Source organism: Aureococcus anophagefferens, assembly GCF_000186865.1.
Source record: "Aureococcus anophagefferens unplaced genomic scaffold AURANscaffold_4, whole genome shotgun sequence".
Taxonomy (NCBI): domain Eukaryota; class Pelagophyceae; order Pelagomonadales; family Pelagomonadaceae; genus Aureococcus; species Aureococcus anophagefferens.
The window spans coordinates 1090789-1110816 of NW_008705564.1; the positions used below are offsets into that span (position 1 = coordinate 1090789).

At 71.2% G+C, this 20028-nt stretch overlaps 1 protein-coding gene across 1 annotated transcript; it reads right to left on the minus strand.

Moving 5' to 3' along the window:
• Window positions 1-643: 643 nt before the first annotated feature.
• AURANDRAFT_21763 (hypothetical protein) lies at window positions 644-19704 on the minus strand (the record flags this gene model as incomplete). Its single annotated transcript, XM_009036392.1, has 3 exons — window positions 644-727; window positions 17307-17666; window positions 19264-19704. Coding segments are annotated over 3 exons (885 nt in total), but the record flags the coding sequence as incomplete, so codon positions are not given.
• Window positions 19705-20028: the final 324 nt, after the last annotated feature.

Genomic DNA, 20028 nt, shown 5'->3' on the forward strand with positions numbered 1-20028 from the left:
GCACGGCCTCGAGGCGGCGCACCTCCTTCTTCCGCTCCGCCTCGACGCGCGCGGCCTCTCTCCGCCGCTGGACCTCCTTCGGGTCCCGCGCGAGCCGCGCGGCGTCGAGGCGCGCCTCCTTGGCTCTTTTCGCCAAAACCTCGCCCTTCTTCGTGCCGGCGTGGGCGAGCTCCTCGGGCGTGAAGTAGGCGGCCATCCAATGCTCGAGCGCGCCGCGGACGCCGTGCTCGATCATCTCCTGGAACTTGCGCTTCACGCGCTGGCGCGCGCGCTCGCGCGACGCCTCCTCCTCGGCGAGGCGCCGCTCCTCGGCCTCGCGCGCGACGCGCTCCCGCTCCGCCCGCGCGATGGCGACGCGGTTCCGCCGCTTCTCCCGCCGCACGCGCTGCGCCTCGAGCCGCTCCTCCTCCGCCGCGCGGATCTCCGCGGCCTCCAAAATCAGGTCGTCCCAGTGCTTCGCCGCCGCGAGCTGCTTCGCCGTGACGCCCCGGTGCTCGCCGAAGAGGGGCGCGACATCTAAATCCGCGCCCTTGGACAGGAGCACGCGCGCCGCGGCCCTTTTCGCGGCCTGGCACGCGTTCCACAGGGGCGTCGCGCCCGTCGACCAGTCGCGCGGGTCCACGTCGTCGCAGGACTTGCGCTCCAGCAGGTACTTGACGACGCGCTCGTGGCCGCAGGCCGCGGCGACGTGGAGCGCCGTCTCGCCGTTGGGGTTCAGCCGCCACAGCTGCTTCCGCTCGTGGTCGAGCGCCGCGGACGCGGAGATGGCCGCGTCGACCTTCTCGCCGCCCTTGGACGCGACGGGCGGCGCGGCGCCCTTGGCCTTCTTCGTGATCATGGCCAGGTTGCCGGAAGCCGCGGCGTCGAAGAGGTCCTGGTTCGCGGAGAGCTTCGCGATCGCGCGCGCGGCTCTCACCGCCCGCATCATGCGGAAGATGCGCACCGCGCGCAGGATGCGCGCGTTCGACGCGAACTTGCCGACGACGGCGAGCTCCGGGTACTTCTCGATGACGCTGCTCAGGAGCACCGTGAGCACGATGACGACGAGGTCGATGGCGACGAGCGAGAAGTCCAGGACGCAGAAGACGTCCGTGAAGAAGGCCGTGTAGGACTTGCAGATGGCGTACTGGCGCAGCCGGAGGAAGATCTCGACCGTGAAGATGGCCAGCGTGATGTTCGACGCGACGGCGACGAGGCACGACTCCTCGCTCAGCACCGAGAAGTCGGAAGTGATCTTCGTGCCGCCCGAGTTCGGCTCGTCGCCCGTCTTCTGCACGACGGAGCAGCCCTCGCTGGAGATGAGCGGGCTGTACATCTGGAGCGCCGTGACGATGAGGTCCGCGAAGGTCAGCCCCAGGATGACGATGAGCAGCGCGTTCGACTCCTGCACCGCGAGGACCTTGCCGTCCCAGCCGAACTCGCGCAGCTCCTCGGAGACCTCGACGAGGCCGCCGAACAGGACCCGGTCCCGCTCGTCCTCGGGCACCTCGCGCATGAGGCCGAAGCAGTACTTTTTAGGGCCCGTGTCCTCGGCCTCCTCGTCGCTCGAGTCCTCCTCCTCGTTCGTCGGCGGGTTCTCGACGTCGCCGCCCGCGGGGCCCTCGCGGCAGCAGGCCGTGGGCCAGACGCAGCACCAGGCCGGGCATCGCCGGCACTTGAGCTTGAGGCAGTAGTGGCGGCCCGCGAGCCGCGACCGGCCGAGCAAGACGCTGATCCTGCCGGCCTTCTTGCCCTTGTCCGCGCCGCCGCCGCGGAGCGCGCCGCAGGCGCCGCAGAGCCGGCCCAGCGCGCCGGGGCCCCGGGCGGCTTTGGCCTCCTGCTTCGCGACGACGACGGCGCCCTTCTTCGCGCCGCGGCGGGCCGTGATGCCGGGCGCGTTCATCAGGTCGTCGGCGTCGAGGTCGACCTCCTGGTCGACGTGGACCCGCCGCTTGCAGCACGGGCACTTGGGCATGGTTTTAAAACCGTGTCTTATCTGTTGCCGTGTCGGCACGAGCGCGACAACGCAGCCATCCTCATCCGAGGGGCTCCATCGATCGATCAACGCGCTGGGCGAGGTCGGTCTTGAGGTTGTTGAATGGCCGGTAGGGTTGCTGTCGCACGATGGCCATCAGAATCCGACCACTGTTGTTGCTCGTCGTGCCCTGCGCGCTGGCGCGGCGGGGCCCGTTCCCGATGGCGCGCATCGTTCCGGCCGACGCCGTCGCGAGCACGAACGCCGACGTCGCGCTCGTCAAGAGCGAGGAGCTCGAGGAGGAGCGGAAGATGTGGAGCCCGTTGCTGTCGGCGGCGCGCGCGACCTACGAGCGGAGCCCGCTGCTGTCGCTCGTGCGGGCGGCGGGCCCCCAGGCGGCGGTCTTCACGAGCGCCTTCGGCCTCTGCGTCGAGCGCTTCCGGCGCCACGTGACGCCGGCGACGGCGGCGATGGCGGCGCTCGCGGTGCTGCCGGCGCCCGCGCAGCGCGCGGCGATCAAGTGCGGCGCGGCGACGGGCTTCGGCGTCGCCTTGGTCGCCACGGTCCGCGAGGCGCGCCTCGAGCAGCGCGCGGCGCCCTTGGAGGGCGAGCCGTTCGCGCTCGTGACCGGCTGCGGCGACGAATTGGGCGCGTCGGCCGCGGAGGCGCTCGCGCGGCGCGGCTACGGCGTCGCGCTCGTGTCCGCGCGCGAGGGCGACGCCAAGGCGCTCGCGCGGCGGCTCCGGGCCGACTACGGCGCGCGCTGCGTCGCCATCGGCTGCCCGGGCCTCGCCGACGACGCGCGCGGCTCCGTCCGGTCCCTGTACAAGAAGCTCCGCGAGGCCAACGTCTCCGAGAGCCTCGACGTGCTCATCCACGCGCCGTCGGAGCGCTTCCTCAACCTGCCCGTGGCGGCGAAGCGCGCCGCGCCGCCCGAGGCCGACGCGCCGGCCGACGCGCCGGCGGACGCGGCCGCGGCCGCGGCCGACCCGAAGCCGGCGCCGGCGGCCTTCGACGAGGGCCGCAAGGCGTCGCGCGACGCGCTCTCCGTCGCCGACGTCGCGCTCCAGGCGCGGTGCCGCGCGGCGACGCACCTCGCGCGGCGCGTCGGCGGCGACATGGCCAAGCGCGGCCGCGGCCGGTGCTGCTTCGTCGTCGGCCTCGAGGACGACAAGTGGCGCGACTTCGACGAGCCGCCCGAGGCCTTCGACTCGACGGGCGCCGCCATCCGCGCGTCCGACGCCTTCACGGAGTCCCTCGCGAAGGACCTCCGGCGGTCGCTCGCCAAGTTCGGCGTGGGCGTCACGCTCGCGCGCCGGCGCGAGCGGCCGCCGCCCCTCGCCTGGCTCCGGGCCAAGCGGAAGCAGGAGCCCGACGACGTCGCCGCCGACGGCGACCGCCTCGTCGCCGCCATCCTCCGCGGCGACGCCCACGTGTCCCTCCACGCCGAGCCCACGTGGCACGACCTCGACTGAAGCGCGTAACCGAAGCTTAGACGCCGAGGAACGCCGCGACGAGGCCCGCCATCTCGGGCGGGAGCACGGCGCCGACGCACTTGCGGACGATGATCAAGCGCTGTAACGCGAGGATCCACGCGGCTTTGTGCCGGGCCTTGGCGTCGGCGCGCCAGAGCCGTCCTGACTGCGCAGTTGCCGTTCTGACTGCGCATTTGAATCTTCTGGCGTTTTCGACACTTGCTGCGACGCCAGGAGCCCAGAAGATCCCGGTCCGCGCGAGCTTCACGAGCGCCACGATACCCCCTTCGGCGATCGCGATCGCAACCTGATTCCTGGCGTTGCCGCGTGCGAGGTGGTCCAGTGCGACGACGGCCGCATTCAAAAACTCCCATTCAGCTTTTTCTCTCGCGAGCTCGACGAGGGGCGGAATGCCGCGAGCCTCCCAAATCGCATCCTGAATCTGCGTGCTGCTCTTCCAGGGCAGGAGGTTGAGCAACGTCTGCCCGGCGTTACTCGAGGCGTCTTCCCATCCCCACGAAAATCCCCGGGTGCGTGAGCAACTTGTCGAACGCGGGCCGTTCCGCTTCAGTTCTACGAGCGGCTCGATGCAACCGGCCCGCACCAGCTCGACCGCTGTCGAGCTGTCGAGCGCGAGGGTCATCAGCGCGCGAGAGGCCTGAGTCTTCGCGTCCGCACTGCCGCTCCGCGCGATGTCCACGAGGGGCGCGACGGCGCCGGCCTCCACGAGGACCCGACCACGAGCAGCGGCGGCGCTTAAACTGCGATCAAATGGAGAAGAGTCGTGTAGACCAGGAGACGCCTCGAGGAATTCCGCGAGCGCGCCTGCGGCCTGCTCCTTCTGCTTGTCGTTCCCGCTGCGCAAGGCGCGCACGCGTTCATCGAGGACACTCTCCCAAGGGGTGGGGTCCGCCCTCGGTTCTTGGGCCATCGACTCGAGTCTCTGAAAGAGATCTCTGAAAGGGCAGCACCATCGTCAACATCCAGGAAGCTTTGACCCACCGAGCCACTTGTGCCTGCGATGCGGCCAGCCATGCGCCTCTGCGCTACCTTGTGGATCGCTACCGGCGCCTGCGCGCTGCGCGCGACGCGGCGCGGCGCCATCGACTTTGCCAAAAACGGCGCCGCCGCAGCAGCCACGGCCGGCGTCGCCGTCGCGGCCCCGCGCCGCGCCGCGGCCGCCGTGGCCGGCGCCATCGTGAGCGACGAGGTCGCCGTCACGTTCCAGGAGGCGAGCGTGGGCCTGCAGCTCGAGGCCATCGGCTTCGCCAAGGCGACGCTGGGCTCCATGCCGTCGTTCCGCGTCGCCGTCGTCGGCGCGCGGCCCGGCTCGGAGGCCGCGAAGGCCGGCGTCGAGAGCGACTGGGTCGTCGTCGCCGTCGACGGCGAGAACGTCGAGAAGGCGACGCTCCAGGACATCGCGGCGAAGCTCCAGCAGGCGCCGCGGCCGACGACGGTCGTCTTCCGCGACCCGTCGCGCTTCGCCCAAGCGCTCGAGGCCGGCTCCGGCGCGCGCGGCGCCGCGACGACCATCCTCCCGCCGTCGGGCCCGTATACGACGGCGCAGACGTTGGTCGTCGAGCGCCTCAATTCGCCCGTGGTCTGCGGCCGCGGCGCGGAGCGCGGCGACTTATTGGAGATCCGCTACGAGGGGCGGCTCGCCGCGGACGGCAGGCTCTTCGACGGGTCGGCGATCACCTTCGCCGGCGGCAACCAGGTCGCGGGCCGCGGCGGCGACTCGACGGTCTACTTCGTGCTCGGCCAGCAGCCGCTCGGCCAGTTCCCCGCGGCCTGGGATCCCGCGCTCGGCGGCGCCTGCGTCGGCGAGGTCCGCCGCGTCTCCGTGCCGCCCGTGCTCGGCTTCGGCGACAAGGGCGCGCCGAAGCGCAACGTGCCGCCCTACGCCATGCTCGACTACACGCTCCAGCTCGTCAGCATCAACAGCAACGCGCAGCCGCGATGAGGGCGTAAAGCATGCTGGGTCGACATTGTCCGCCAACGAAAAGTTCAGCGAAGCTTGGCCAGCGCACGAGCAGCGCGGAGCTTCGGCGCGCGAAGCCGACATCAGTCCTCGTCATCTGCCATCACTCTCGTCGCCTCTGCCGCACACGCATTCGCCCGGCCCGGCCAGCGCCGCACGCCTCGATGGCGCGTAGACGCGCGCTCCTCGCCGCGCTCTCCCTGGCGTCCGCCGCCGCTTTGGCAAATAGGCCCGCTCCTCGGCGCCCGCCGCCCGGGGTCGACGACGACGCCATGATGCAGCAGGACGACATCCCGGTCTTCGACGCCAACGTCTACAAGCGCCAGTACTACGACCAGTTTCTGAGCGCGCGCTGGAAGCAGCGCTCAAACGTACAAACGGCGGCGACGCGCGAGACCACCTCCCCTTCCTCCGCCGTCGCCGTCGCGCCGCCGCCGTCGCCGGACTCGTGGCGCGTGCTCTTCGACGGGAGCGGCCGCTACCCGCTGCGCTACGCCCAGCGCATCGACGCGCGGCGGAGCTTCTTCGCCGCGGCGGAACGGGAGCACGGCCGCGCGGCGCTCTTCATGGCCGCGACGCTGTCCTGCATCCCGCTGGACCCGCGGCTCCTCTTCTTCTCCCAGTTCGCGCGCTGCGGCTGCCCGGCGGCCGCGGCGTCTTTCCTCCAGACGTCGCCGAACCTCGCCGTCGAGTTCCCCCTGCTCGCGGTCGCGGGGTCCTTCGCCGTCCGCGAGGTGGCGCGCCTCCGGAGGCCCGAGGCGAAAGCGGCGTCCGAGGACGAGGCCATGGCGCGCGCCCGGGCGCTGGCGTCCAAGTCGGAGCTGTTTCAGGGGCGCCTGGCCATGGTCTTCGCGGCCGCGGCCGTGCTCCTCGTGGACCCGGCGACGATCTCCACGCCGCCGCTGGGCGCGCTCTGATGCGCATGTGCACATTGCCCCTCCCCCCCCTGTCGATTTTAACTCCCTGTGTAGACTAGCCGAGCGCGACGGCGGACGCGAGCGGCGCGTCGCCCGCGGCCGCGGCGATGGGCGCCTCGACGGGGTCCACCTGCGTGGAAATCAAATCTTCAACCCGACTTCAACGTGCGCGTTTTCGAATGTTTTGACACGTTCTTCGGCTGGGCTTCGAGAACTCGATGCGAGCAATCGATCCGTCCGAAACTCAGCCGAATCGACTTCGATGTGACCGAGCTAGAGAATTTCAAAGTTTGGTCGGGACGACCCAAACCAGCAGTTGATTTCCACACAGGGGTCCACGCGGCTCAGGTCCGCGAGCTCGAACAGCTGGCGCAGGGCGACGCGCGGCGACGGCGGCACCAGCGCTCCGGCGGCGTCGCGCATGACCAACACAAGGAAAAGGATCGCTCCGGGCAGCGGCGCGAGCGCGAGGCCCATCGTCGCGGCGACGAGCCGCGACACCTTGTCGCGCGCGGTGCGGCAGCCCTCCGGGCAGGCCTCGGCGTCGCCGCTCTCGCTCCCCGCCCAGCAGTAGTCGAGGCACGCGCCGCGGCTCTCGAAGGCGCGGCAGGGGCTCCCGGAGTCGCCCGGGCACCGGCTCGAGCCGAGGCCGGCCGCGACGCGGAAGTGTTCGTGGACCGCCCAGTGCCGCGCGCCGCCGGCGACGACGCAGCTCTCGGCGGCGCCGCGCCACTCGACGGCGCAGGTCGCCGGCGGCGCGTCGCACTCGACGAAGGCGCTGTTTTCGGAGCCGTCGCAGGACTCGTAGTCCTCGAACGCGCCGGCCGCCTGCGGGCCCCCGGCGCCGCGGACGGCGCTCGTCGCCGCGCAGTCGACGCGCCGGGAGCACGCGGCGGCCTCCGTCGCGCCGGCGTTGGCCTAGGAGGGGGTCCTCTGGGCGCGGCTCGAGGAAACAAGGGACGCGGGAGAAGCGACGGCGACGGCGCCCGCCGCGGCGCCGCCCGCGGTGATGGCGACGGCCGCGGCGACGGCGGCGCAGCGGAAGAGGCGCGCGGCGCTCGACGGTTCGGGGTCGGCGCCGCGCGGCGGCGGCGGCGCCGCGGACGCCGCGGAGACGAGCGCGGCCACCGCGAGCGCCGCGGCGGCGGCGAGCGCGGCCGCCGCGGCCGCGGCCGCGGCCGCGAAGCCCGCGCCGGCCCAGGCCGCGTTGGCCGCGGCTAAGATGACGAGGCCGACGGCCGCGGCGCCGGAGGACACCGCGTGGCACACGGACGCGACGGAGAAGACGACCGCGACGGCCCCGAGGGGCGGATCGGGGTCGCGCCGCTGCGACACGAAGACGTAGACGGCGGCCGCCAGGACGGCGCCGGCGACGACGATGCCGCCGTAGGAGAGGAAGGTCTCGAAGGGAAACGCCTGCGCGCCCATGGCCGCGTGCCGGCGCGCGCGATCCCGCCGCTGTCGCAGGATTTCAACTCGAAGTGCCGCTGCCCGCCGCTGCCCGCGGAGGCTGCCCCGGCGCGCCGCCTCACGGGAGGAACGCCGCAGATAGCGACGCGCGCGGCGCGAGGTCGCGGAGACTCGACGCGCTGCGGCAACAGCACGGACGCACCGCCGGCTCGGCGAGGAGTATTACCATGTCGACGAGCAGTGTTGTCTCGTTGGAAGGGTACTTTAAGATAGTAATGTGACGAGGTTTTTGAGGCACTTCAATCCATTAGAGGCTGATAGAGCATTTTCAGATGGTTCACAGATCTACCGGACCGCAAAACCCCGGCGCCGATGGCCCGGGCCAGGTTCGACCCCCTCCGCCTCGACGATGACACACAAAAGCGACGTTACGCGTCGCCCCGGAGCCCGAGGCGCGCGCCGACCTGCGTGAGGCCGTTGAAGACCTCGGGCTCGTGGGCCGTGGGCCGCCGGCCGGCCATGGACTGGGCCCGGCTCCGCGCGAACTTGGCCTGGGCCTCCTCGGCCTCGCGGCGCTCCCGGTCCGCCCGGTTCTTGCGGTCCCGCGACTCGCGCCGCAGGCGCAGCGCCTCGAGCTTCTGTTTTTTTCGCAGCTTTTCGTCGAGCGCCGTGTCGAGCGGCGACTCCGTCGTCGACAAAGGGCTCGGCGGCTCGAGGTGCGCGTCCTCGTCGTCTCGCAGCGCGCGGCTCAGCAGCTCCTCGTCGCCCGGGCTCAGGAGCACCTGGATGCCCCGGCGCTTCGCCTCGCGCGCGGCGACGACGTCCGCGAATTTGCACGCCGACCCCCGCAGGTCCAACACCTTGAGCGCGCGGCAGGAGACCAGCTCCCCCGCCTCGTCGCGCGCCCGCAGCGCCGCGGACGTCAGGGGCCCCCGCGCGCGGACGCAGTCCGTGAGGACGAGCTGCTCGAGGGCCGGCAGCGCGAGCAGGTCCGGCGGCCGCCAGCGCCGCGGCTCGAGCGGCTCGAAGCCCGCGCCGCCGAGCGGGTCCTCGGCCTCGACGCCGTGCGCCAGGCCCCGCACGAGGCCGTCGTCCTCCTCGAGCGCCAGCGCCAGGTCGACGTCGACGCGCGGCGACCCGTCGAGCAGCACGACTTTGAGCTTGCCGCAGGTCCGCGCGAGCGTCGGCAGGGGCCCGTCGAGGCGCGCGCACGCGCCCAGGTCCAGGTGCTCCAACAACTCCAACCGCGCGAGGCAGGGCGGCGGCGCGCCCGTGAGCGCCGTGCAGCCCCGGAGCCGGAGCACGCGGAGCCGCGCGCAGGCGCCGAGCGCGTCCGGCACGGGCCCGACGATGGACGTGCACTCCCGCAGCGTCAGGATTTCCAGCTTCGCCAGGCGGCCGATGGCGTCGGGCAGCGGGCCCGCGACGCCGTGGGCGTAGTTGAGGTCGACGACGCGGATCGGCGCGGGCGCGAGCGCCTCGAAGAGACGCCGCGTGTCCACGCGCAGCGACCGGCAGTGCGAGCAGTCGATGGCCGTGAGCGTGCGGAACCCGCCGGAGCCCGTCGCCGCCGCCAGCGCTGCGTCGAAGACGGCCCGCGTCGGCTCGCGCCAGACGCCCCGGTTCCGTAAAGACACGTCGAGCGCGTGGTCCGAGCGCGCCTCGCGGAGCGCCGCGCAGTAGGCCTCGAGCGCCGCGTCCCGCGACGCGTCGCCGGAGATGCCGCACCACTCCGCCGCCGCCGCGAGCCGCGCGGCGTCGTCGCGGTCCTTCGTCGACCGCCGCACGAGCGCCGAGAGCAGCGACGCGACCTCGCGGTCCCTGAGGCTCGCGGGCTGGCGCCGCGCGGCCCGGGGCAGCGACGCGGCGCCCGGCGCGTTGCGGATGGACTGGACCTCGCGCGTCTCCCGCAGCTCCGACTTGCGCGGCCGGAGCCGCGCGCCGACGCGCTTCAGCGCGTCGCACGCGGTCCGGGGGCGTTCTGAAGCAGCAGCCGCCAAACTAGACGCGATCATCTCCGCGACGACCGACGGCATGGCGAAGCGCGCGACGCCGCGCGTCACGGCCGTGTCGACCTTGAGCGCGTCGAGGAGCTTGCAGGGCCGGCCGTCGGGCTGCGCGAGCGCGGCCATGAAGTCGCGGCCGCGCGTGGAGCACAGCCGCGACCCGTCGAGCTTGGCCCGCGCGATGGCCGCCGCGACGGGCTCGCTCAGGGCGCCGCGCGCCCAGGCGGCGACCCGGGGCGCGGCCCAGGCGTGCGCGCCGGCCTCGCGGCCGACGCAGTTCGCGAGCATCGCGCGCTCGAGCGCGCCCGGCCGGCCGTCGTCGACGGGCCCCCAGTACTGGTCCGGCTGGCACTGGGCGAACATCTCGAGGACGACGACGGCCACGGCCCACAAATCGCTCGTCGCCGGCGTGATCAGCGACCCCGCGGGGGGCGCGGCCGTGCCGCTCGCGTCGAGGCGGCGGCTCAGCGACCGCGGCTTCGGCGGGCCCCGGCGGCTCGCGTCGAAGATGCGGCGCTGCTCGGGCGACATGTAGGCCCGGGACCCCCCCATGAACTTGGCCGCGAGCGTGCGCCCCTTGTAGGTCGTGTGGGGGTCGCTGTCCGTCCAGAACGTCCGCGACGACAGCCCCAGGTCCGTGATCTGCACCAGGCCGTCGCGCCGGATCATGACGTTCGCGGGCTTGATGTCCTGGTGCATGACGCCGTGGCGGTGCATGTGGTCGAGGCCGCAGTAGAGCTGGAGCGTCGCCGACTCCAGCAGGGCCTGGCCCTTGGCGAGCCGCTCCGCGGCGTCGGGCGCGCCGTCGTCGCCGTCGGCGGTGCCCAGCCCCTCGTAGAGCGGGCCGTCGTACTTGCCGCGCCGGCCGCCGTGCATGAGGTGTTCTAAATTTTCGCCGCTCAGGTCGATGAGCACGCAGAGTCGCTCCTCGTCGGAGACGATCAAGCGCCGGAGCGAGACGATGTTCGGGTGCGCGCCCAGCGTCACGAAGAGCGCCGCCTCCCGCGCCAGGTCCCGCTCGAGCTTCTGGCGCCGCTTCACGGGCAGCGAGCTCCGGCAGGTCTTCATCGCCAGCAGCGACGCGACGCGCCGCGCGACGACGACGCCGCCGACGCGCCGCGAGCCGCCCGCGCGCGCGGGCGTGAACTCCGCGTCCAGCGGCGCGCCCGGCGCGTCGTCGTCGGACGACTCGCTGAACCCGTCGCCGCCGTCGCCGCCGTCGCGGTCGTCGCCGCGGCGCCGCAGGCCCACGAGCACCGCCTGCTTGACGTCGAAGACGGCGTCGCCCCGGGCCCGGAGCTCCGCGGCCACGGCCGCCGCGCGCTCCGCGTCCTCGATGCGCGCGAGCTTGCGGCCCGACGGCTTCCGGCCCGCCGCGGCGCCCGCGGCGAGGGACGTCGTCGACGCGCGCGCGGAGAGCGACGGCGCGTGCTCCAACGACGGCGCGCCCTGCACGCGGCGCGCCTTGTAGGCCGACGTCGCCGACAGGTAGTTGACGCGCTGCTTCTTCTCCGAGGGCCGCTTCTCCGGCGGCGGCGACGACGACCGCGCGGCGAGCGCGTCGCCGGGCACGTTCCGCAGCAGCCGGCGCCCCGCGAGCCGCACGTCGTACTCGAGCGCGAGATCGCCGACGCGCACGACGAAGACGGAGCCGAAGGACCCCTTGCCCACGAACTTCTCGACGTAGACCGGGTCCACGTCGCCGACGTAGCGGTCCTCGACGCGGTCCCCGGGCTCGAAGAGGTCCTCGTCGCGGACCGGCGACGCCGGCTCGGGGTCCCGCGGGCCCTCGCCGACGCCCATGCTCACGAAGCTCCGGCGCCGCGGCGTCGAGCTCGGGCCCGGGACCCGCTTCGCCGGGGCCTCGTCGACGACGACGGCGATGTCGCCGCTGTCCGCGGACCCGCGCCGCGGGTCCTCGTTCTCGACGTCGTGCTCCCGCGGCGACGCGTCCGTGTGCTCCTCGACGGCGCGCGGGCTCCGCAGGACCTGCATGCAGTCCGCCAGGGACCCCCGCGGGCTCTGGCCCGGGCTCTCCGACGACTTGGGCGACGGCCGCCACGACGGCCGCCGGCCGGCCGCCGCCGCGAGGACCGCGTTCCGTTCGATGAAGCCCTCGTCGTCGCTGTGCGCCTGGAGCAGGTTCCGCGTGCTCTCGGACATGCGCTTCCGCGTGCTCTGCAGGAGCGCCTGCTCCACCTTGTCGCTCGACAGCCGCGGCTCGGGGCTCAGCGCCTCGGCGAAGCCCTTGCGGCTCGACGCCGACCGCATGAGCTGCTTCAGCTGCTGCGGACCGGACCCGGAGCCGCGCCGCTCGCCGCTGCCCTTGGACGACGACCCGCCGAAGCCGAAGGACACGGCGCCGCCCATCCTACCGGGCGGCGCTCCCGGGCAGCCCGGGAGAGCCGCCGCGCACCTCCTCTCGAACGCGCCTTCTGGCCGAAGCTGCGGTAAAGCATCTGTAACGCGGGATACGTGAAGCTTGTTGTCGGCAGCGCCGCGGTTTTGGGCTTATGGCGGCGGCGCGCGGAGGCTAAAAGCCCCGCCGGAGCATCGTCGCGCCATGGCGGAGGAGCCGAGCTCGAGCTCGTCCAAGGGCGCCAAGGCCTACAACGTGGGATTGCGAGTCGCCGTCGAGGTCGTGCCGCGCCACGACGCCGAGGAGCCGCCGCCGGCGCTCTTCGTGCGCTACACCTTCGCCAACGGGGACCAGGTGAGCAGCGCGGCTTTGGGCGGCCAGGGCGGGGACCCCCAGTGGAAGCCCCTGGGCCCCGGCGGCGGCATCGCCCCGGAGGACCGGGGCAGCCTCGACCCGCCCGAGGACGCCGTCGTCTACGGCCTCTCGAAGGACCACAACATCGCGGTCAACGACGAGGCGCTCGAGACGTTGAACGAGCAGCCCGTCGTCGCCTTCTTTCTCGGCGTGCGCGGCGGCGCCGACGTCGCCGAGGGCGAGGACGCGCGGGACGTGAACTACGCGCACGCCGTCCACGTCGACCTGTCCGCGTTCCTCGTCAACGAGTCGTCCGTCTGCGCCGTGCGCGACGCGGGCACCGTGCCCGACGTCGCCGCGCCGGCGGCGAAGCGCGCGGCCCACTGGGACGACGACTCCGACGACGAGACGCTCGCGGAGCTGTCCGAGGACGCGCCGCGCGCGTGCGCGCCCGGCGGCGACGCGGCGGCGCGCAAGTTCTTCTCCTACTTCCGGGTCACCGTGTCCCTCGCCAACGAACAACAACCGCTGATGTCGCCGGACATGCTCCGGCGCCACAACCCGCTGAGCGTCCGCGCGGGCACCGTGCGGGGGCTGTGTGGAAATCAACCACTGGTTTGGGGGGTCCCCACCAAACTTCAGAACTCTCTATCTCGGTCAAATCGACGTCGATTCGGCTGATTTTTGGACGAATCGATTGCTCTCGTTGAGTTCTCGAAGCATAGAAGAAGAGCTTGCGTCGAAACCGTCGCATATGATCACATTGAAGTCGGGTTGAAGATTTGATTTCGACACAGGTGCGCGGGCTGCCGGGCGTCCGCACCGACAGCGCGCCGCTGAAGAAGTACGTCGAGCCGTCGCCCCACGCGCTGCTCCAGACCTACTGCCGCGGCGCCTTCTTGGTTTTTCGCCCGCCTTTACTGCCCGGCGGCGACCCGGAGGAGCTCGCGCAGACGCGGCGGGGCCGCGCGACGCTCGCGCTCGGCCGCGCGTCGGCGACGGATTTGCGGTTTTCCGCGGAGTCGATCCCCTTCGACCACACGGTGGCCTACCTCACGGGCACCATCGAGCGCGCCGTCCTGGAGGAGATGTTCGCGACGAAGCCCGTGGTCGTCGAAGTCCACGACCGCGACCTGCTGCCGGACGAGCCCGCGGACGACGGCCACGCCGGCGACGACGCGGAGCAGCAGCGCGCGCTGGAGCGCATCTACGCGGCGCCGGACCTGTGCCTGGCGCAGTGGGAGGCCTTCCTGACGGCGCCCCGCGACGAGTTCGAGAAGGCGAAGAGGGCCGTGGCCTGGGCGAGCGGCTGGGGGGGACCGCGGTCCGCGGAGTCGGCGAGCAAGGACGACGGCGCGGCGCCGGCGCCGGCGGGCGACGGCGACGCGCCGGCCGACGAGGGCGACAAGGGCTCCGAGAAGGGGTCGCGGCCGAACACGGCGTCGGGCTCGCGCAAGGACGCCAAGGAGGACGACATCCCCCTGCCCCCCGACGCGTTCGAGGTCGACGCCTTATACCTCGAGGCGCTGCTGGCGTCCTGGGCCAAGGCGGGCGAGGACCACGCCCACGGCTTCGCCGAATTTCGCGTCGAGGGCCTGCTGGACTCCGCGGCGGCCCTGTCCAAGGCGTTCCGCACGGCGAACGGCCTCCAGGTCGCCGCGCCGCCGGCGAAGAAGGGCGCGAAGAAGCCCCAAAAGGTCGAGGAGGCCGAGGAGACGCCGGCGCCCGTCGCCGCGGCCGAGGGCGAGGAGCCGGCGCCGGACGGCTCCGTCGACGGCGACGACGGCGGTAGCCGGCCCCCGACGGGCGCGTCGGCGCGGTCGCTGAAAAAAAAAGTGTTGCCGGACTACGCGCCGTCGCTGCGGAAGCGGCCCGTCGTCGAAGCCAAAATGGACGTCACGGCGCGGAAGCGTAGAGTGACGCCCAAGGGCGGCGTCGACGACTGGCGCCTCAACGACGCGCAGCGCCTCGCGGCCCGGCCCGGCGCGTACTCGGACGCGGCGTCCGAGGTCGCGCTCGTCGTCAGCAAAAGGGTGATTCAACGTCGCTTCAACGTGAGTGTTCCGCGCGCGCGCGTTCCGAAAAAAGCATCTACGCTTCGAGACCGTTCCGAGAGATGATCGCTCGTCCAAAAATCAGCCGAAACGAGCGGAAAACGACCGAGATAGGAGCCTTTGAAGTTGGGAATTTCGCACCCTTTTGCTGCCCAGGTCGCGCTCGTCGTCGCCATCGAGCGGCCCCTGCGCACGCTCAAGGAGGGCCTCTACTTCGACGGCGCCTTCTGGGAGAAGACGCTGGGCGACCAGCCCTTCCCCGTGCTCGCGTCGCCCGCGGGCTCGCTGAAGAAGGGCTCGAAGGACCGCAGGAAGAAGAAGAAGGGCGACGACGGCGACACAGTCGACACGGGCGCGAGCGGCGAGAAGAGCTCGCCCGCGGACAAGGGCGAGGCGCCCGCCTTCGACGGGGGCGACGACCACTCGCTCGACGGCACGGGCTCGCTCGGGAGCGGCACCGTCGGGAGCGGCACGACGCACTCCGGCGCGACGAAGACGTTCCACGAGGAGCCCATCCACTACCGCCTCGCGCCGTCGGCGGCGCCCTTCAGCCGCGCGGCGATCTTGTTCCCCTACGCGGACTCGGGCGTGCTCACGGCGATCACGGGCGCCGTCGACGACGTGAACACGCGGAGTTTAGGAGCGACGATCACGGGCTCGCTCAAGAGCTACCAGCTGAGCCCGGAGGAGGTGAAGCTCGCGGGGACCGGCGAGCTCGACGTCGTCTGCGGCTTCCACGTCATCGACTCCGACTGCCGCACCGTCGTCTTCGAGGGCTTGGCGTCGTCCGTCGCCGAGATCCTGGCGGCCGCGCCGCGGCGGGGCATCAACGACGGGTCCTACCGCATCCTCGCGGACGCTACCGTGCGCTTCACGCAGCGCCTCTTCACGGCCTTCAACACGGACCTGAAGAAGGTGCGCCTCCGCGAGCCGCTGCCCGTGCTCGCGGAGAGCCCGGAGATCTACAATCGGACCAAGGTCTCCGCGGAGTGCTTCGAGGCGCTGGATCGCCTCATGGACCTCCGGCGCGTGCCGTCGCTCAAGCAGCTGTCGCTGAACCGCTGCGGCGGCCTGCCCGAGGTCCACATGCTCATGCAGGTCGAATCGAAGTTCGGCGAACCGATCACGATGACGGACATCGACGGCCGGCCGCCGAAGGCCGTCGCGCGCGACGGCTCGCGGGCGGCGACGCCCACGGCGTCGCGGCGCGTCTCCAAGGACGGCGCGGCCGAGGACGCGGCCGAGGTCTCCGTGGATTTACCGGAAGCCGTCGCCAAGGCCGCGCAGTCGACGCGCCGCAAGGCCGCGACGGACACGAAGAACGACGCCTTCCTCCACGCGCTGGCGAACCGGACGACGCAGGACTACATGGCCCTCCGCCGCGAGGCCAACGCCGAGGCCGCCGCGGCGTACGAGGAGCGCAAGGCGCGCGTCGCCGCGGAGCGCGCCGCGGACAAGATCCCCGCGACCTACGTCTACAGCGGCCAGAAGCTCCAGTACACGGAGCTCAAGAAGGCGGAGCAGCGCGCGCGGCTCCGCAACGAGCGCAACGTCCTCTTCGTGCGGTCGAGCGACGCGCACGCGGACTACCTGTCGCTGACCGTGCCCTTGGTCGACGAGACGCGCCTGAAGCAGGACGCGGCGGCCGAGTCCAAGGCCAAGTGGAAGACGAAGCGGGGCTTCGTCTACCCGGCGCCCAAGCCGCCGGCGGAGTACAACGTGCACCCGAAGAAGCCGTCGGACGCGCGCGTCGTCGAGCTCAACGAGGAGTGGGTCGAGAACGAGTTCCAGGCCACGGACCTGGGCCGGTCCGACGACCCGTCGCTGCGCGTGGACCCGGCGCGCGACTTCGACACGATTCCGTCGAACGGCGCCATGGAGTTCGGGGGCCTGCGGCGGCCCAAGTTCGAGCGCGAGTACGACGGGAGCCACCTGGGCGACATCACGCGGCTGCCCCGCGGCGCGATCCTCCAGGACAAGTACGGCGACACGGAGTACCTGCGGTCCGTGCACCTCTGCGGCGAGGGCCTCGCGGCCGAGGCCGCGGAGACGAAGCGCAAGGAGGAGGCGCTCTTCCGGTCCAAGGTCGTCGTCGACTCGCTCGACTTCAAGGTCGGCAACTTCCTGCAGATCGACCGGCCGAGCCAGACGGACCGGAACAAGGAGATCCTGCACGGGCCCGTCAAGTCGCGCGCGCTCAAGATCGTGCGCAACGCGAAGCTGCCGAGCGGCAAGTCCGTCAAGCTCCGGCCGCCGCCCTACTCCATGTTCAGCCAGGGCGAGTACGTCGAGGCCCACGACTTCGCCGAGGACCTCCGCCAGTACCCGGGCGAGTTCACGGCCAAGACGGAGACGGGCGACCCCCTCGACTTCCAGACCCACATCCACCGCGACGTCCTGCGCCGCGCGTCGGAGAAGATCCTCTCCCGGAAGGCCATCCAGCCGACGACGTCCGCGGAGATCCAGGACGACTGCCGCTGGCACCCGGCGAGCCGCGGGCTCCAGGGGCTGGAGGGGTGAGGGGGTGCGCTAACCTTAATAGCCGCCTTCGGGACACAGGAAGGAGACGACGTGGCTCGCGGCGTCGAGCGGGAACGGCCGGGCCACGGCGGCGCGCCGCGCGCGCCGCGCCCGCTGCGGCTTCCCCGGCCTCGCCGGCCGCGGCGCGAGCTTGGCGACGAGGCCCGAGAGCACGCGGCGGTGCTTCGAGCACCACTGCTTCCAGTCGCCGGCGGCCCTGACGCCGTCGAGCAGGTGGCAGTACGGTGTCGCGGAGTGGTCTCTGCGAATATGCACGGGCTCGGCGCCCGCTCGGAGGAGGACTTTGACGAGTTCGCGATTGTCTCGGAGCATGGCGGCGAGCAGGGGCGTATTCCCCTCGTTGGTAGGCTCATCAGGGTGTGCACCGTACTTCAGGAGATCGTTGGCGGCAGACGCAGCACTTTTCTTGTCGATGCAAGAAGATGCAAGAAAAAGCGCGGACGTTCCTTCGTTGGTCTTCGCATTCGCGTCGGCGCCCGCGGCTAGTAAGACGAGAACGCAAGAGTGTGTGCGGTTAGCGCATGCGAGATGCAGCGGACGCCAACCGTCTTGATCCGGCCTTTCTAAGGACGGCTCGGCTCCGTTCTCTAACAAGAACTCGAGCACTCTATGTTGCTCCAGAGCGACGGTGGTAAATAAAGATGAAATATAATCGCCATGGCTCGCATTTACATCGGCGCCTTGCTCTATAAATCTCCGAATTACCTCGATGTCGTCATCCCCAAGAGCATAAAACATTTGTTCAGTGATTTCATCCATGGCGTCGTGAAAGACGGCGCGCTGCTGAGGCGCCTCGCGCGGCGCAGCGCTGCGCGGCGCCTCGCGCGCCGCAGCGCTGTGGCGGCCCGCGACGAACTCGGCGCGGTGTCGCCGAAGGGGTGGCGCGCGGCGCCTTGGTCGCCCTGAGACGCGGCCCACCTCGTCTAGCTCTATCTCGTCGAATGATTCTGCATCTTGCACTTCATCTTGCCGTGCAAGCGAGCGGCCCGGTAGGGAAGCATGGTTCTTACTAGGAACCACCTTCTGGGACCCAGAAGGACACGATGTGGCTCGCGGCGTCGAGCGGGAACGGCCGGGCCACGGCGGCGCGCCGGGCGCGTCCCGCGCGCTGCGGTCCCGGCTTTCCCGGCCGCGGCGCGAGCTTGGCGACGAGGCCGGAGAGCACACCGCGGTGTTTCGAGCACCACTGCTTCCAGTCGCCGGCGGCCTTGACGCCGTCGAGCAGGTGGTAGAACACTGCCCCGGGGTGGTCTCTGCGGTCTCTGCGTATTTCCACGGGCTCGGCGCCCGCTTGGAGGAGGACCTTGACGAGGTCGCGATTGTTTCGGAACATCGCGACGAGCAGGGGCGTATGCCCCGCCGTGGTAGGCTCATCAGCATGTGCGCCATACTTCAGGAGATCGTTGGCGGCAGACGCAGCACTTTTCAGGTCGCGGCAAGCAGATACAAGATAGAGTGCGGACGATCCATCGTTGGTCTTCGCATTCACGTCGGCGCCCGCGGCTAATAGGGCGGGAACGCAAGGAAATGTGCAGCTGTCCGTGAAATTAGAGCATGCGATATGCAGCGGACGCCAACCGTCTTGATCCGGCCTTTCTAAGGACGGCTCGGCTCCGCTCTCTAACAAGAGCTCGACCGCTTCAACGCGCCCTCGACCAACAGCGGCACGTAAAAGCGACATGTGGCCGTTGGCCACATGGGTCGCATTTACATCGGCGCCTTGCTCTATAAGCCTCCGAAGTGCCTCGACGTCATCATCCGTAAGAGCACCAAACATTTGTATTTCATCCATGGCGTCGTAGAAGACGGCGCGCTGCGCGGCGCCCCGCGCGGCGCAGCGCTGCGGCGGCCCGCGAAGAGCTCGGCGCGGTGTCGCCGAAGGGGTGGCGCGCGGCGCGTGGTCGCCTGTAGACGCGGCCCACACTCTGTCAGCTGAGCACGTCGAATGCCTCAGCACTTGCACTTCATCTTGCCGTGGCAGGCCGCGAAGATGAGAAACATGGTCTTACTAGGAGCCACCTTCTGGGACCCAGAAGGATACGATGTGGCTCGCGGCGTCGAGCGGGAACGACCGGGCCACGGCGGCGCGCCGCGCGCGCCCCGCGCGCTGCGCTCCCGGCTTTCCCGGCCGCGGCGCGAGCTTGGCGACGAGGCCGGAGAGCACACCGCGGTGCTTCGAGCACCACTGCTTCCAGTCGCCCGCGGCCTTGACGCCGTCCAGCAGGTGGCGGAGGGGATGGTCGTGAATGTTGGCTATCTCGGCGCTAGCGCCCGCTCGGAGGAGGATCTTGACGAGGTCGTGATTGTTTCGCTGGAGCGCGAAGCACAGGGGCGTCTTCCCGGCGGAGGTCTCTTCGTCGGGCCGTGCGCCGGCCTTGAGGAAAGCTGCGACAACAAGCGCGGCCCTTTCCATGTCGCGGTGAGCGGCTAAAATATGAAGCCCGGTGATGCCGCGATTCGTCTTCGCGTTCAGGTCGGCTCCGAAGGCGCCCAAGATAGGAGCACAGCGCAACGACTTGTTCACGCACGCGATGTGCAGCGGTCTCCAGCCATCGTTATCCCGCGTTTCCAAGGTCGCGGTGGCGCCGCTCTGCAGCAAGAGCTCGACCACTTCAGACGCGTCCCGACTGATGCCGTATTTCAACAGCGACATGTCGGCGTTGAGGGAATACGTCCAGTTCACGTCGCCGCCCCGCGCGATCAGCGCGCGAAGCGTTGCGAGATCGTCGTCCTTCGCAGCCATCAACATGTTGTTCGCCATGTCGTCACCGTCAACATCATCCACGAAGTCATCGTCACTGACATCTTCCATGGCTACGAACCGACGCGGCGCTGCGCGGTGGCGGGTCGGGACGAGCCGGGCGCGGGTCGCGGCGCGGCGCGCGGCGCGGCGGTCGGGCTTGGACGACTAGCCCAGCCTCTCCCAAGCGCGGGCCGGCGTCAAGGTCAACCAAAGTGCCGTCACCTCCAGCCCTCC